The sequence below is a fragment of the Schistocerca piceifrons genome, chromosome 2 (assembly GCF_021461385.2).
Source record: "Schistocerca piceifrons isolate TAMUIC-IGC-003096 chromosome 2, iqSchPice1.1, whole genome shotgun sequence".
NCBI lineage: Eukaryota > Metazoa > Arthropoda > Insecta > Orthoptera > Acrididae > Schistocerca > Schistocerca piceifrons.
Window position 1 is genome coordinate 655574779 of NC_060139.1, and position 17819 is coordinate 655592597.

General features: G+C 43.1%; 1 protein-coding gene across 1 annotated transcript in view; it reads left to right on the top strand.

The window, feature by feature from the left end:
- Window positions 1–267: 267 nt before the first annotated feature.
- Window positions 268–17819, top strand: part of LOC124775707 (UDP-sugar transporter UST74c-like) — a 50025-nt gene continuing 32473 nt past the window's right edge. The window contains exons 1-2 of the mRNA XM_047250535.1: window positions 268–272; window positions 9629–9785. Coding sequence (XP_047106491.1) covers window positions 268–272; window positions 9629–9785 — 162 coding nt within the window. The remainder of the gene's footprint in view (window positions 273–9628; window positions 9786–17819) is intronic.

The following is a 17819-nucleotide window of genomic DNA, read 5'->3' on the forward strand; positions in this document are numbered from 1 at the left end:
GCACTATAGGCTTACCGATTTTACTGGCTTCCCTCCGTCTTGACTTTAACATATTGCTAGATGTAAGTGGTTTTCTTATTTAATACAAATGAGTACATAAAGAAGACGGTATCTGTTTTCTTAAATTAAAAGACTGTGAATATTCCTTTAGTGACAATAACAGCATCCTCAAGAACACACACATATTCGCTGTTGAAAATAGCTATGTTAGAAGTTGCGATCTGCGGAGAGGAATTCCTTTGACACAACGAGCAATCCAAAGGAGACATGAAGTAAGCAGGCGTCTCTTCGAACAAACAGCGACCCACCGAGTGAGGACCATTAGGATTTACTCTCAGAAATCCAACGTAGCCCTCCAACCGCAAATTCACACAGGGAAGATATTCAGGAGTTAAACAAATGCAGTAAAGTGTTACGGCAGGGAACATTACTTTCACAAATAAGACAGGAACTGTGTCATTTTCGTGGCAGTCACAATTATATTTTCGAAACCAGTTTGTTTGCTAGTTAATTTGTTTGTTTTTTCTGTCTCTTTCTCAGTAATTCCCACCATCCATCTTACCGTTATTTTCCGTGTAACCATCATATTTTGGATTATTTTTATATTTAAAGCCCACGTCTCCCTGGCATAGATAAAACAGATAAGTTACGCTGATGGTAAACGTCTCGGTCCAGACATGTTGGCAGCTGTATTTCGAAACGTCTATTTAGTTTACCAAAAGCACACCAGTCCATTTGTGTTCTGCTTATTCAGTTTAATTTCCACCTAGTGTTGGTCTTCAGTTGTCCATATTATAGAAATACATAAAATTGTTCTATGATTTCATTATTAACAATTTTAATTTTATTTTATATGTGTTCGTAAAAAATATTAGTCTTGGGGAAGAGTCTTGTATCTGGAAATACTTTTCACCCTGTCGTTGTAATAGAAGTTTGATACATCTTGTTATTCTATTCTGAAACGAAATCATTGACTTTATGTGTGCTGCAGTCTTTTTCTGCAATTATAAAAAGTACTCCCAATAAGTGATGTTTTTCCAGACGTGAAAAACTGTTCCAATGTACCGGGTGATCAGAAAGTCAGTATAAATTTGAAAACTGAATAAACCACGGAATAATGTAGATAGAGAGGTACAAATTGACACACATGCTTGGAATGACATGGTGTTTTCTTAGAACCAAAAAATACAAAAGTTCAAAAAATGTCCGGCAGATGGCGCTTCATCTGATCAGAATAGCAATAATTAGCATAACAAAGTAAGACAAAGCAAAGATGATGTTCTTTACAGGAAATGCTCAATATGCCCACCATCATTCCTCAACAATAGCTGTAGTCGAGGAATACTGTTGTGAACAGCACTGTAAAGCATGTTATGGTGAGGCACTGGCGTCGGATGTTGTCTTTCAGCATCCCTAGAGATGTCGGTCGATCACGATACACTTGCGACTTCAGGTAACCCCAAAGCCAATAATCGCACGGACTGAGGTCTGGGGACCTGGGAGGCCAAGCATGACGAAAGTGGCGGCTGAGCACACGATCATCACCAAACGACGTGCGCAAGAGATCTTTCACGCGTCTAGCAATATGAGGTGGAGCGCCATCCTGCATAAACATCGTACGTTCCAGCAGGTGTTTATCAGCCAAGCTGGGGATGATGCGATTCTGTAACATATCGGCGTACCTCTCACCCGCCTTGGTAGCAGTTACAAAACTAGAATCACGAATTTCCTCGAAGAAAAAAGGCCCGATAACGGTAGATGTGGTAAATCCAACCCATACCGTGACTTTCTTCTCGTGCAATGGAGTTTCCACGACAGTTCTAGGATTTTCGGTAGCACAAATTCTGCAGTTGTGGGCGTTGACAGACCCTCGGAGCGTGAAATGAGCTTCGTCGGTCCACAACACGTTACTCAACCAATCGTCATCTTACGCTATCTTTTGAAACGCCCACACCGCAAATGCTCTCCGCTTCACTAAATCGCCAGGTAACAGTTCATGATGCCGATGGATTTTGTACGAATAGCATCACAGGGTACCCCTAAGTGCCAACCAAACAGCAGTGTATGGAATGCCGGTGCGACGTGCGACTGCACGAGCGCTGACTTCCTCGCTATAGTCTCCCTTTCTTCCTGAACTGTCTCAGCAACATTACGCCTTGTGCTCGGTCGGCCACTATGGCGTCTATCGTCTAAACAACCAGTGGCTACGAACTTCGAAATCATTCTCGCCACAGCTGCATTTGTCAACGGACCTTTACCCGTTGAATCCCCTTCCTATGGCGATAGGATCGTAACGCTGAACTAGCACATTCCCCATTCTGACAGTACAGCTTCACTAAAAGCGCCTTTTCAGGTAACGTCAACATGCTGCGGCTGCTAGCGCATCTGATTCTCTCTTTTTTTTCTCTCTCTCTTTATTGTTATTTTTAAACCCGTACAAACAGGCAGGCTGACAGCAGCATGTTACGCCGCTCTTCCGCCATAGAATAGAGAAATAAACAACAGAAAGAATACACATAAGTGACATAACGGTGGGTAATAAAACAGTAGACACATAAAAAGACAAACACATAGCCGTTCACACTCGACGATAATCCACACTACAAACTGTTGACACGACGCACAAACACTGAAGATGTCGATGGCACAGGTGCATGATGAAGTGCGACGGTGAACACTGAACACTAGACACGACGGCACACACGAGACACTGATGGCGATGATCTCCGGCGCGCGACTGATTCTCTCTCTCATTACAGCTCCTTTTATACACGATTGTCATGCGGAGTCACTGACGTTTTGCTGTCCAGCGCCATCTGTCGGACATTTTGTGTACTTTGTTTTTTATTGGCTCTAATAAAACCCCATGTCATTCCAAGCATGTGTGTCAATTTTTACCTCTCTATCTACATTATTCCGTGGTTTATTAAGTTTTCAAATTTATACTGACTTTTTGGTCACCCAGTACATGGCCTCGCACCTGGGAACACATATGTTAATTGAATTTCAAAGTGTTAGAGTCGAGCAAATCTGTTCAGTACTGTATTTAACACACTGAGGTGACAAAAGTCATGGGACGCCTCCTAATATCGTGATGTTTGATGACGCTTGGTTTGTGGGACGCTCAACTGCGCGGTCATCAGCCTCCGTATAAAGTCCCAATTTTTACAAAGTCCAAGTTTATACAATCCAATCTAGGTACTGTTACCAATGAAGATAATGACGAAATGATGAGGGCAACACAAACACCCAGTCCCCGGGCAGTGACAATCGCCAGCCCGGCTCCTAATATCGTGTCAGATGTTCTTCAACCCGGCGTAATGCAGCAGCTCGACTTGACATGGACTCAACAAGTCGTTGGAAGTCATGTGCAGGAATATTGAACCCTGCTGCCTCTACAGGTGTGCATAGTGGCGAAAGTGTTACCGTTGCAGCATTTAGTACACGACTATGTCCCATAAATGTTTGATGGGATTCATGTCGGCCAATCTGGGTAGCAAAATAATTAGTTCGATTTGTCCAGGTTGTTTTTCAAACTAATCACGAACAATTGTGGCTTGGTGACATGGCGCACTGTCATCCATAAACATGGTTGCCGAACATAACCATTTCCAGTGAATGAGGACCCAGTCAATTCCATGAAAAAGCAGCCCACATCATTATGGATCCACCACCAGCTTACACAGTGCCTTGTTGACATCTTAGGTCCATGGGTTCGTTGAGGTCTGCGCCACACACAAACCTACCGTCAGCTCTTACCAACTGAAATCGGGACTCATCTGACCAATTCACGGTTTTTCAGTCGTCTAGGAACCAACCGATATGACAACGAACCCAGAAGAGGCGCTGCAGGCGATGCCGTGCTGTTAGCAAAGGCACTCGCGTCGGTCGTCTGCTGCCATAACCCATTAACGCCAGATTTCATCGCACTATCCTAACAGGTACGTTAGTCTACGTACCGCATTGATTTCTGTGCTTATTTCACGCTGTGTTGCTTGTCTATTAGCACTGACAACACTGCGCAAACGCCGCTGCTCTCGGTTGTTAAGTGAAAACCCCGGTCACTGCGGTGTCTGTGCTGAGATGTAATCCCTGGTGTTCTCGGCACACTTTGACACTGCGAATCTCTGAATATCGAATTCCCTAACAATTTCTGAAATGGAATGTCTCATGCCTCCAGCTCCAACTACCATTCCGCATTCGAAGTCTGTTTAATTCCCATCGTGCGTCCATAGTTACGTCGCAAATGTTTTCACATGAATCACCTAAGTACAAATGACAGTTCCACCAATGCAATGTGTACGCATTACTTTCGCCATGTGTATGTCTGCATAGCCCTATCCCACGATTTTTGTCGCCTCAGTGTAGTATATTAGCCTGTTGTTGTTATTGTTGTCTTCAGTCCTGAGACTGGTTTGATGCAGCTCTCCACGCTACTCTATCCTCTGCAAGCTTCTTCATCTCCCAGTACTTACTGCAACCTACATCCTTCTGAATCTGCTAAGTGTATTCATCTCTTGGTGTCCCTCTACGATTTTTACCCTCCACACTGCCCTCCAATGCTAAATTTGTGATGCCTTGATGCCTCAGAACATGTCCTACCAACCGGTCTCTTCTTCTTGTCAAGTTGTGCCACAAACTCCTCTTCTCCCCAATTCTATTCAATACCTCCTCAATAGTTATGTGATCTACCCATCTAATCTTCAGCATCCTTCTATAGCACCACATTTCGAAAGCTTCTATTCTCTTCTTGTCCAAACTATTTATCGTCCATGTTTCACTTCCATACATGGCTACACTCCATACAAATACTTTCAGAAACGACTTCCTGACACTTAAATCTATACTCGATGTTAACAAATTTCTCTTCTTCAGAAACGGTTTCCTTGCCATTGCCAGTCTACATTTTATATCCTCTCTACTTCGACCATCATCAGTTATTTTGCTCCCCAAACAGCAAAACTCATTTACTACTTAAAGTGTCTCATTTCCTAATCTAATTCCCTCAGCATCACCTGACTTAATTCGACTACATTCCATTATCCTCGTTTTGCTTTTGTTGATTTTCACCTTATATCCTCATTTCGAGACACTGTCCATTCCGCTCAACTGCTCTTCCAAGTCCTTTGCTGTCTCTAACAGAATTACAATGTCATCGGCAAACCTCAAATTTTTTATTTCTTCTCCATGGATTTTAATGCCTACTCCGAACATTTCTTTTGTTTCCTTTATTGCTTTCTCAATATACAGATTGAATAACATCGGGGAGAGGCTACAATTCTGTCTCACTCCCTTCCCAACCACTGCTTCCCTTTCATACCCCTCGACTCTAATAACTGATATCTGCTTTCTGTACAAATTGTAAATAGCCTTTCGCTCCCTGTATTTTACCCCCTGCCACCTTCAGAATTTGAAAGACAGAATTCCAGTCAACATTGTCAAAAGCTTTCTCTAAGTCTACAAATGCTAGAAATGTAGGTTTGCCTTTCCTTAATCTATTTTCTAAGATAAGTCCTAGGGTCAGTATTGCCTCACGCGTTCCAACATTTCTGCGGAATCCAAACTGATCTTCGCCGAGGTCGGCTTCTACCAGTTTTTCCATTCGTCTGTAAAGAATACGCGTTAGTGTTTTGCAGCTGTGACTTATTAAACTGATAGATCGGTAATTTTCACATCTGTCAACACATGCTTTCTTTGGGATTGGAATTATTATATTCTTTTTGAAGTCTGAGGGTATTTCGCCTGTCTCATACATCTTGCTCACCAGATGGTAGAGTTTTGTCAGGACTGGCTCTCCCAAGGCCGTCAGTAGTTCCAATGGAATGTTGTCTACTCCCGGGGCCTTGTTTCGACTTAGGTCTTTCAGTGCTCTGTCAAACTCTTCACGCAGTATCGTATCTCCCATTTCATCTTCTTCTACATCCTCTTCCATTTCCATAATATTGTCCTCAAGTACATCGTCCTTGTATAGACCCTCTATATACTCCTTCCACCTTTCTGCTTTCCCTTCTTTGCTTAGAACTGGGTTTCCATCTGAGCTTTTGTTATTCATACAAGTGGCTCTCTTTTCTCCAAAGGTCTCTTTAATTTTCCTGTAGGCAGTATCTATCTTACCCCTAGTGAGATAAGCCTCTACATCCTTACATTTGTCCTCTAGCCATCCCTGCTTAGCCATTTTGCACTTCCTGTCGATCTCATTTTTGAGAAGTTTGTCTTCCCTTTTGCCTGCTTCATTTACTGCGTTTTTATATTTTCTCCTTTCATCAATTAAATTCAATATTTCTTCTGTTACCCAAGGATTTCTACTAGCCCTCGTCTTTTTGCCTACTTGATCCTCTGCTGCCTTCACTACTTCATCCCTCAGAGCTACCCATTCTTCTTCTACTGTATTTCTTTCCCCCATTCCTGTCAATTGTTTCCTTATGCTCTCCCTGAAACTCTGTACAACCTCTGGTTTAGTCAGTTTATTCAGGTCCCATCTCCTTAAATTCCCACCTTTTTTGCAGTTTCTTCAGTTTTAATCTACAGTTCATAACCGATAGATTGTGCTCAGAGTCCACATCTGCCTCTGGAAATGTCTTACAATATAAAACCTGGTTCCTAAATCTCTGTCTTACCATTATATAATCTATCTGCTACCTTCTAGTTACTCCAGGATTCTTCCACGTATACAACCTTCTTCTATGATTCTTGAACCAAGTGTTAGCTGTAATTAAGTTATGCTCTGTACAAAATTCTACCAGACGGCTTCCTCTTTCATTTCTCTCCCCCAATCCATATTCACCCACTATGTTTCCTTCTCTCCATTTTCCTACTCTCGAATTCCAGTCACCCATGACTATTAAATTTTCGTCTCCCTTCACTACCTGAATAATTTCTTTTATCTCATCATACATTTCATCAATTTCTTCATCATCTTGGCATATAAACTTGTACTAATGTAGTAGGCATGGGCTTCGTGTCTATCTTGGCCACAATAATGCGTTCACTAGGCTGTTGATAGTAGCTTACCCGCACTCCTATTTTTTTATTCATTATTAAACCTACTCCTGCATTACCCCTATATGATTTTGTATTTATAACCCTGTATTCACCTGACCAAATGTCTCGTTCCTCCTGCCACCGAACTTCGCTAATTCCCACTATATCTAACTTCAACCTATGCATTTCCCTTTTTAAATTTTCTAATCTACCTGCCCGATTAAAGTATCTGACATTCCACGCTCCGATCCGTAGAACGCCTGTTTTCTTTCTCCTGATAACGACGTCCTCCTGAGTAGTCCCCGCCCGGAGATCCGAATGGGGGACTATTTTCCCTCCGGAATATTTTACCCAAGAGGACGCCATCATCATTTAACCATACAGTAAAGCTGCATGCCCTCGGGAAAAATTACGGCTGTAGCTTCCCCTTGCTTTCAGCCGTTCGCAGTACCAGCACAGCAAGGCCGTTTTGGTTAGTGTTGCAAGGCCAGATCAGTCAATCATCCAGACTGTTGCCCCTGCAACTACTGAAAAGGCTGCTGCCCCTCTTCTATTAGCCTAGTACACAGCAAAAATCAATTAGTGAAAAGATATTAAGAAAAGTATTATCAAAACCATTTAAGAGTTAAGAACACTTTGAAACTGAAGCTGTTGGCAAAGAACGCTATAACCCATCTCAAAGACAAAGAAAAATGTTATTTAAGAAACTCAATTAATTTTTCAAACGTCGCGTATTTCATGATAGAAGATTATCTTCCATTTCAGGGTAGATGATGGTGCATTACAAACGAAGTATGGCTTAACTACCCGCAAAATATGTGACTGCACAGCACAACAAAATTAAAGGATCATATTTCCGGAACATTTTCGACATCACTTAGATTTCGTATGCGGCCAGCAGGCGCTGGTTCAGCGATGTAGCGCTACTCATCCGACGTGTGTCGAAATGGCTGCCTCTGACACAGGCGTCTAGGGATCTGTGAATAGCTGTCTCTGTACAGGGACATTTTTAAGACCGTGCAGGTGGCACTGAGGCTGTAACAGAACGGCAGGGTCTTAGAGAGGACCTATCCATATTTTATTCACATGTACGTCAATGTCCTCCTCCCCACTCCCCCCCCCCCGCCCCCCACTTCCAGCCCGCTGATCATGCCACAGGAGGGCGCGAAACAAGGGATCTCAAAAAGCGTAAACACCATTTGCTGCTTCAGATAACATTCAGATTTCGCCGAATGGTTTTGCAAGGTGCCAATCTGCATACCAGAGCAAGAAATTGCTATCGCGCTACACTTCAAAAGCGTCAGATCACGTAGTATGGGACTGCAGGCCCAGGATGTCCTAAGGGACGGGCTGAATCGTACGGAGGATGCCCTCAGTGTCAAAGTTCTCAAGAACGTCGTTCTGTTGTGCATCGCATGGCAAAATGTCGTTTTCAACCGCGAAACTGTGTAAATGAACGCCCCAAGGGAAGTAGTGGTTTTATTTACTTTCTTTATGCCAGATCCTGAAGGCTTTCCGCTTCGATTCTGAGGAGCTATGCGTCTGAAGTGTTTCCCTCGGTCCGCCATAAGGAAACCGCAGGTTATTTTAACGCTGGGTGTCGCAGTTCTGATCTCCATCGCAGAGGTGTCAAGAGAAGGGAGTGAGATGTGGATAAGGGGAGATTTGACGAGATTCCCATCGTGTGGCACGTCAGCACTGGCTTTGGGCAGAGTTGAGATGAAGTTTGGTGCCAATGTGACATCATTAACCGTCCTTACAACTCATATGAACGTCTGAGCTCTGGCCTTTTTCTCGCATGTGTCGACACGTTGCAGTTTGAAATGTCGCTGAGTTCGAGGATGACGTCGCAAGGCGCATTTTTGCACCATTACAGGGGATGGTTGTAGGCACCCTTGAGCCAGACTTCAGACTTCTACGTCACAATGGTAAACTACTACGTGGTTTCGAAAAGTCACCGTTTAATTGTCTTGCACAGAGGAGTTATAAAATGACGCAGAATTTTACTCACCACAAAACTCTGTAACCAAATAATTAAGAATATCCTCCAAATAGCTTTAAAACAGTATAAAGCATTTAAATATGTAGAACTCATAACACTGCAGTGAACATAACCTCGTGTCTCACAACAAAAACACTTGAAAACGCCGGAAACTGCTTATGGCGGTTTTAGTGCGCACTCCATCACGTGATTCTATAATTACTCTCTACACTGAAACATCGATCGAGAAACATCACGTGTTCCTACTCGTAGGTGCACTGTCCTCCTAGTACAATATTCTCCCTTGCTATGATTGGTTTTCAGCTCTGCTTTAAAAATTGGTTAATTAAGCTATTTTATTCCTTGCTACAGTCTACATTAGAACCAAGCAGCAAAATGGGAAAATCTCAATCGTAAAAAAATTGCTTGTTTATGTACGTTCCATCAAAAAGTATTTCTTGTTTCCCTGTTTAAAAAAGAAAGAATACTTGTTATTGCAACATACCTGAATCACTTCCGATTTTCGGAGGGGACTGTCCTTTATGTAGGCTTTAAAAAAACAGAGAGAAATGTTCAAAATTAAGATAAATATCTCGAATACATATGACATTACTTGTACGTCTCCTTACACATACCAATACTTCAGTTGGTGTTTTCTTTTTTTAGCGCCATCCAAATGAAGCCGGTAATCATCGCTGATGATTCTGATGTGGAACGAGGTGTACGAGATACGGACACAGGAGTGTCGTTCAAAAATGAGCATTCTTTGCTGAAAAGACTTGGATCAGCAGTCTTTTACGGCACTACATCATTTTTATTAATGGTCTGTAATAAAATTTCTGTGTCGAATATAAAAATAGCGATATTGCTTTAATTTTCGGTGCTTTCTGTTTTTGTGTCACTGAATTACGAAACCAAAGCGTCACGTCGTAAGAATGTCACTCACTGTTTTCTACGGGAGACTACGTATTTTCACAATCAGAAACTTGATTTTCACACTTTTGATATATCAGTAACGGACTATCTTTATAGTTGTAATTGTGATTTATTTCTTTTCTCTTGTCCGACATGCTGCAATTTAAACTTCAATAGTGATACCAATTCTCTCGTAAGTCATTTGTATTTTAGCGTCATACACCGCCGTTATGCACTAAGCTATAGATAAGAGGTTCGTCTAAGTCACGCCCAAAGGCGTTTATTGCAATAATAGCCGCAACCACCTCACGCTGTGTGGTGATTTCTACTTCATTCTCCACATTCGTTTCCCTCCTTTTCTGTCTGTGGTGAGAACTACTTTCGTAGGACCCCGAATGAGATCGACTCCCACTGATTTCACAATCATAATATAGCGTAGCTGATTTCGATTATAATAAAGCACATTGAAACATTATATAAAATATGCCTCGTAGCGGTATCTGTCGATCAACGGCAGCGATGAAAATTTGTTCAATTTTGTTAACAGTTAAATGAGACTCACTTATTGAGATCGAAAACGGTCGCAAGCTGGACGTACACTATTCTTTATTTGGGACTACGTATGTAACAACTTCGTTATGTTGACAATCGCTGTCTGTACTTCATTTAAATATTAAGAAGATGTCTAAGGCTACAAATATTTACAGCTGATGTTCTGAGATTTCCTTCAAAGTCAGTCGTCTTTTAATGTACTGCTAAGTGAAGGAGCCCATAATTCGTTTATTTCTTGGATTTACATTCTCGTTTTACAAGTTTCATATCAGCAAAGAGGCGTAAGTATTGAAACAGTACTGTTCTGGTATTATCATTTTTGTTTTGCGAGACCCACGTTATAGACAATGTGTACGTTACGATTTCTTGTTGGCATGTATATACATTATGTGATCAAAAGTATCCGGCCACCCCCAGAAACATATGTTTTTCATATTAGGTGCATTGTGCTGCCACCTACTGCCAGGTACTCCATGTCAGCGACTTCAGTAGTCATTAGACATCGTGAGAGAGCAGAATGGGGTGCTCCGCGAAACTCACGGACTTCGAACGTGGTCAGGTGATTGGGTGTCACTTGTGTCATATGTCTGTAAGCGAGATTTACACACTCCTTAATATCCCCAGGTCCACTGTTTCCGATGTGATAGTGAAGTGGAAACTGTGGAAACGTGAACGGACACGTGCAGCACAATAGCGTACAGGCCGACCACATCTGTTGACTGGCAGAGACCGGCGACTGTTGAAGTGGGTCGTAATGTGTAATAGGCAGACATCTATCCAGACCATCACACAGGAATTCCAAACTGCATCAGGACCCACTGCAAGTACTATGACAGTTAGGCGGGAGGTGAGAAAACTTTGACCTCATAGTCGAGCGGCTGCTCATAAGCCACACATCACGCCGGTAAATGCCAAACGATGCCTCGCTGGTGTAAGGAGCGTAAACGTTGGACAATTGAACAATGGAAAAATGTTGTGTGGAGTGACAACACAATGTGGCGATCCGATGGCAGGGTGTGAGATGGCGAATGCCCAGTGAACGTCATCTGCCAGCGTGTGTAGTGCCAACAGTAAAATTCGAGCGGGTGGTGTTATGGTGTGGTCGTGCTTTTCGTCGAGGAGGCTTGCACCCCTTGTTGTATTGCGTGGCACTATCGCAGCACAAGCCTACATTGATGTTTCAAGCACCTTCTTGCTTCCCACTGTTTGAAGAGCAATTCGGGGATGATGATTGCATCTATCAACACGATCGAGTACCTGTTCATAATGGACGGCCTGTTGCGGAATGTTACACGACAATAATGTCCCTGTAATAGACTGGCCTGCACAGAGTCCTGACCTGAATCCTATAGAACACCTTTGGGATGTTCTGGAACGCCAACGTCGTGCCAGGCCTCACCGACCGACATCGATACCTCTCCTCAGTGCAGCACTCCGTGAAGAATGGGCTGCCATTCCCCAAGAACTTCAGCACCTGATTGAACGTATGCCTGCGAGAGTGGAAGCTGTCATCAAGGCTAAGGGTTGGCCAACACCATACTGAATTCCAGCATTACCGATGGAGGGCGCCACGAAGTTGTAAGTCATTTTCAGTCAGGTGTCTGGACACTTTTGATCACATAGCTTTGCGCGAGTCTGCGTAGTAATTAAAACAAAAATAATTTTATAAATATGCATTAGGCCTACTGAACAATAAATGCACTAAACAGCAATTCTGACAAAGCCAGTTTGTTTTGGAGACAGTTAAATAACTTTCTTTGATTTAATTCACAAATTGAAACACCTAAACTTTTCACTCTTATTAAGGCCATAGAAGCATGGTCTTTTCCGAACGTCCTTCTGATCAAAAAGGGATTCTGATTGCTGAGATCGGAGGTTTTTCTTAATCCTGCCTTTTGAGTTCTTGTGGTGATGTCTGCATAGAAACTTTCATTCCACAAACATATTTCTTTATTTCTAACCGAGAAGTCAAATACCAATTTTAATATACGTAGCTATAAATTCTTTTTTGTTCTTTAATAATGATTTATTTTTTAAAAAAATTACACCCACTGTTACACGTCCTTTGTCTTTGAACTTCCAAAAATGCGGGAACAGATATTGTTTTATTTCTGGCCGAGAAACCAAATACCAGTTTGCGTTGTTCTGGCTTCAAACTAGCCTTAATAGCGACTTTTTTCAATAAACCTTTCATCTCCTATTTCACCCTATTAGGGACGGAATTTCGAAAAATCTCTTTCCAGACATTTCCTACAGTATAAGAGCAGCAACCTCTCCAAATTTCAGGTTTCTATCCTTAGCGGTTTGGGCTGGGTGATGATGGATCAATGAATCGACCAGGACATTTCCTTTTGTACACGGTCTAGTCACATTAATGTGACACCCCTCAAAAAGCCTGAATACCCACCTTTTGCAGCGCCGATTAGGTGTACCACCCTCAAGTGGGTTGTACATCTCAAGAGAAGGAAGAACCACAAAAGTAATTGAATAGACAATAATAATGGGTAATAGTCATGGAGACTTTAACGCACATGTAGGGAGTGAAAGATAAGGGTATGAAAATGGGCTGGGAGCAGAAGGATGGGGAAGTAGAAATGAAGAAGTCAGAGATTACTGGAATTCTGCAAGAGACGCTGTTTAGTGGTAGGAAACTTACGGTTTCGGAAGAAAGAGAACTATAAAGGAACGTGGTTCAGCAGGAATCTAGCGCAGAAATCTTTGGTGGATTACACACTCTATGACTGGGAAGCAAGGGACCTTTACCTGATATAAAGGTTCTACTATCTGAGGCATTGGATAGTGAGCACCAGCTACTGGTGATGAGCATGAGAATCATGAAGGAATGGAAGAACATGGAGAACTAGGAAAGCAGCATTAGGGTACGGAAACTGAAGGGAACGGAAGTCAAGAAAGAACACCAGGAGATTATACGTGGAAGGTTACCAAAGGATGAACCAATAACAAAAGAAGAGGAATGGGGACAGTTTGAAAGTGCTATAGTAGAACCTACAGTAGCTATATGTGGAAGGACAAGAGGCAGAAAACAGTGGAAAAGGACACGATGGTGGAGTGAAAGAGTCATATAGGTAGTGAGAAGGAAGAACAAGGCGTTCAGATTATGGTTGCGAGAAAGGACCGAATTAGCAAGAGAGGTGTGTATGAGGAAGAAAGAGGCAAATGAGACAGTGGCTCAGGAGAAAAGAAAGTGACGGGAAGAATGGACAAAGATGATGGAGGAAAATAGCAGAGGCAGTAAAACAGTACTATATGGAATGGTCAAAAGTAAGAGGACATGTTTGAGAGAGGAAGTAACAGTGACAGACAGAAAGAGAAATGAGATTAATAACAAAGATATACTGAAGATAGTGTGGAAGGAGTACTTTGAGCATTTGCATCCGAACGGAATTGGAGACGAGGGTAATAGACTAAAGGAGGTAGAAGTAAACTCTGAGGTGAAAACGACTTGACACAGAAAAAAAATAAAATGGCACTGGCCAAGATGAACGGAAGAAAGACACCAGGTATGGACAAATTAATTGTCTAAATGGTGAAGGCAACAGGGGAGGGTGGGAAACCGTGGCTGTATCGTGTGCTGAAGGTGGTGTGGAATGCGAAGAAGACTCTCGAAGATTGGAAGTTGGCACTAATTATTCCTATAGTCAAGAAATGGAGTAGGAAATATTGTAGAAACTACAAGCGAGTCACACTGATACCACTTTACTAAAGCATATGAAAAGATCCTGGAGAACAGAATCCGAACAAGGGTTGAGGACAGTTTTGAAAGGAACAGCATGGCTTCAGACCTGGAAGGTCAACTGTTGACCTCATATTTGCAGTGAGGCAGCTCCAGGAGCACCACTATGAATTTGGGGAAGACTTCGTGATGTCCTTTCTAGATATAGAAAAGGTACTTAATAGCGTCTTTAGAAGAAAGGTCTGGGAAGCACTAGAAAAGAAAGCAGTGGAAAAAAACAGCAAAAGCACTGTGGAGGAAATGTACTGCAGAAGTTTGAGCCGTGTGGAACTGGGAGGTGAAAGGACGGATTGTTTCCAGCAAATAAATGGTGTGAAACAGGGCAGTGCATTCTAACCTTTCCTCTTCGTTGTGGTTTTGGATGAAAGCAATGATGTTCGCAGAGGACTTGATGATCTGGGGAAACAGAGAAGAGGAGATTTAGGAACAGCTGAATGTTTGGGAAGAGACTGTGAGACGGTATGTGATGAAATTTAATGCAAACAAATTTGAGATCCTGATTACAACTAAAAAGCAAGATAGACCAACTAGCGGAATAAGGATTTGAGGTGACAACAGAAGAAGGTGGAAAGTGTCAAGTTTCTGGGAAGTGTGATAGAGAAAAATGGAAGAAATGAGAAAGAAGAGGATATGAATAACAAGTGGAGATAGGATGAGCAATGAATGGTAAGGGAACTAGTGAAGGGGAATGCTTGCAGAGCAGGATAGAAACATCAAGGCTAAGATGGTATCGGCACTCGTAGAGAATGGAAAACAAAAGGATTCGCAAGAAGATACATGAAATGGAGGTGTAAAGCAAGTCGTCTGTCTTCTGTATTTGTTTTGAACGGCCAGTGTCGGTTGGTCACAGCCAGTGTGCTCCCTGCAGCCGTTGGATAAGCAGCTGCAGCAGCAAGTCGTATACTCCTAGCTCACTCATTTGTTACATAGTTTAATTCTTAATTTCTTTGCGTGTTTTTGGTACTTGCATTGTTTAATTCATAAATTTCAGGCGTATTATAGTATTTGAGAGTTGTAGCATCTCGTTTTAGTACCTGAATAGTGTAAAATTGCGTAGTCACCTTCCGCCGCCAAATAGTGTGTCAGCAGTGCGCAAGTAGCAGCATTACTGCATTTACTAGGTAAGCTTGTATTTTAATAACCGTTTAAATTTTGTGTCGATTTGTTTGCGCTCTCTGTAGATTAGTTCAGACGTTCTTTGCACAACAGTTTTTAGCATGGATAGGGACTGCAACTGCTGTGTTCGGATGCAGGCTGAGTTGGCATTCCTTCGCTCCCAGCTTCAGGCAGTTTTGGTTTCGGTCACACAGCTTGAGGCTGTTGCCAATGGGCATCACTGTGGGGGTCCAGATAGTGGTTTGTCGGGGACGGCCAGCTCGTCCCACGCACCCCCCGATCGGACTACGATTGTGGTTGCCCGGGACACTGCCCGCATTGAGGCTGATCCCTCACCTGTGATAGAGTGGGAGCTCGTCTCAAGGTATGGCAGGGGGCGAAAGACATTCCGGAGGGCTGAACGGAAGGCCTCTCCAGTTTGTCTGACGAACCGGTTTCAGGCTCTGTCTCAGGGTGATACTGATCTTCGGCCTGACATGGCTGCTTGTCCTTTTCCAGAGGTTGCCCCTCAGCCTGCAAGATCCGGGCGGTCGCAGAGGGTGGGCTTACTGGTAGTTGGGAGCGCCAACGTCAGGCGCGTAATGGGGCCCCTTAGGGATATGGCAGCAAGAGAGGGGAAGAAAACCAATGTGTACTCCGTGTGCATACCAGGGGGAGTCATTCCAGATGTGGAAAGGGCCCTTCCGGATGCCATGAAGGATATGGGGTGCACCCATCTGCAGGTGGTCGCTCATGTCGGCACCAATGATGTGTGTCGCTATGGATCGGAGGAAATCCTCTCTGGCTTCCGGCGGCTATCTGATTTGGTGAAGACTGCCAGTCTCGCTAGCGGGAAAAGCCCATCGTGGTACAACAACAAAGTTAGGAAACTACTGCGAAAGCAAAGAGAGCTTCACTCCAAGTTTAAACGCAGCCAAAACCTCTCAGATAAACAGAAGCTAAACGATGTCAAAGTTAGCGTAAGGAGGGGTATGCGTGAAGCGTTCAGTGAATTCGAAAGTAAAATTCTATGTACCGACTTGACAGAAGATCCTAGGAAGTTCTGGTCTTGCGTTAAATCAGTAAGTGGCTCGAAACAGGATATCCAGACACTCCGGGATGATGATGGTATTGAAACAGAGGATGACACGCGTAAAGCTGAAATACTAAACACCTTTTTCCAAAGCTGTTTCACAGAGGAAGACCGCACTGCAGTTCCTTCTCTAAATCCTCGCACAAACGAAAAAAATGGCTGACATCGAAATAAGTGACCAAGGAATAGAAAAGCAACTGGAATCACTCAACAGAGGAAAGTCCACTGGACCTGACGGGATACCAATTCGATTCTACACAGAGTACGCAAAAGAACTTGCCTCCCTTCTAACAGCCGTGTACCGCAAGTCTCTAGAGGAACGGAAGGTTCCAAATGATTGGAAAAGAGCACAGGTAGTCCCAGTCTTCAAGAAGGGTCGTCGAGCAGATGCGCAAAACTATAGACCTATATCTCTGACGTCGATCTGTTGTAGAATTTTAGAACATGTTTTTTGCTCGAGTATCATGTCGTTTTTGGAAACCCAGAATCTACTCTGTAGGAATCAACATGGATTCCGGAAACAGCGATAGTGTGAGACCCAACTCGCTTTATTTGTTCATGAGACCCAGAAAATATTAGACACAGGCTCCCAGGTAGATGCTATTTTTCTTGACTTCCTGAAGGCGTTCGATACAGTTCCGCACTGTCGCCTGATAAACAAAGTAAGAGCCTACGGAATATCAGACCAGCTGTGTGGCTGGATTGAAGAGTTTTTAGCAAACAGAACACAGCATGTTGTTATCAATGGAGAGACATCTACAGACGTTAAGGTAACCTCTGGCGTGCCACAGGGGAGTGTTATGGGACCATTGCTTTTCACAATATATATAAATGACCTAGTAGATAGTGTCAGAAGTTCCATGCGGCTTTTCGCGGATGATGCTGTAGTATACAGAGAAGTTGCAGCATTAGAAAATTGTAGCGAAATGCAGGAAGATCTGCAGCGGATAGGCACTTGGTGCAGGGAGTGGCAACTGACCCTTAAAATAGACAGATGTAATGTATTGCGAATACATAGAGAGAAGGATCCTTTATTGTATGATTATATGATAGCGGAACAAACACTGGTAGCAGTTACTTCTGTAAAATATCTGGGAGTATGCGTGCGGAACGATTTGAAGTGGAATGATCATATAAAATTAATTGTTGGTAAGGCGGGTACCAGGTTGAGATTCATTGGGAGAGTCCTCAGAAAATGTAGTCCATCAACAAAGGAGGTGGCTTACAAAACAGTCGTTCGACCTATACTTGAGTATTGCTCATCAGTGTGGGTTCCGTACCAGATCGGGTTGACGGAGGAGATAGAGAAGATCCAAAGAAGAGCGGCGCGTTTCGTCACAGGGTTATTTGGTAACCGTGATAGCGTTACGGAGATGTTTAACAAATTCAAGTGGCAGACTCTGCAAGAGAGACGCTCTGCATCGCGGTGTAGCTTGCTCGCCAGGTTT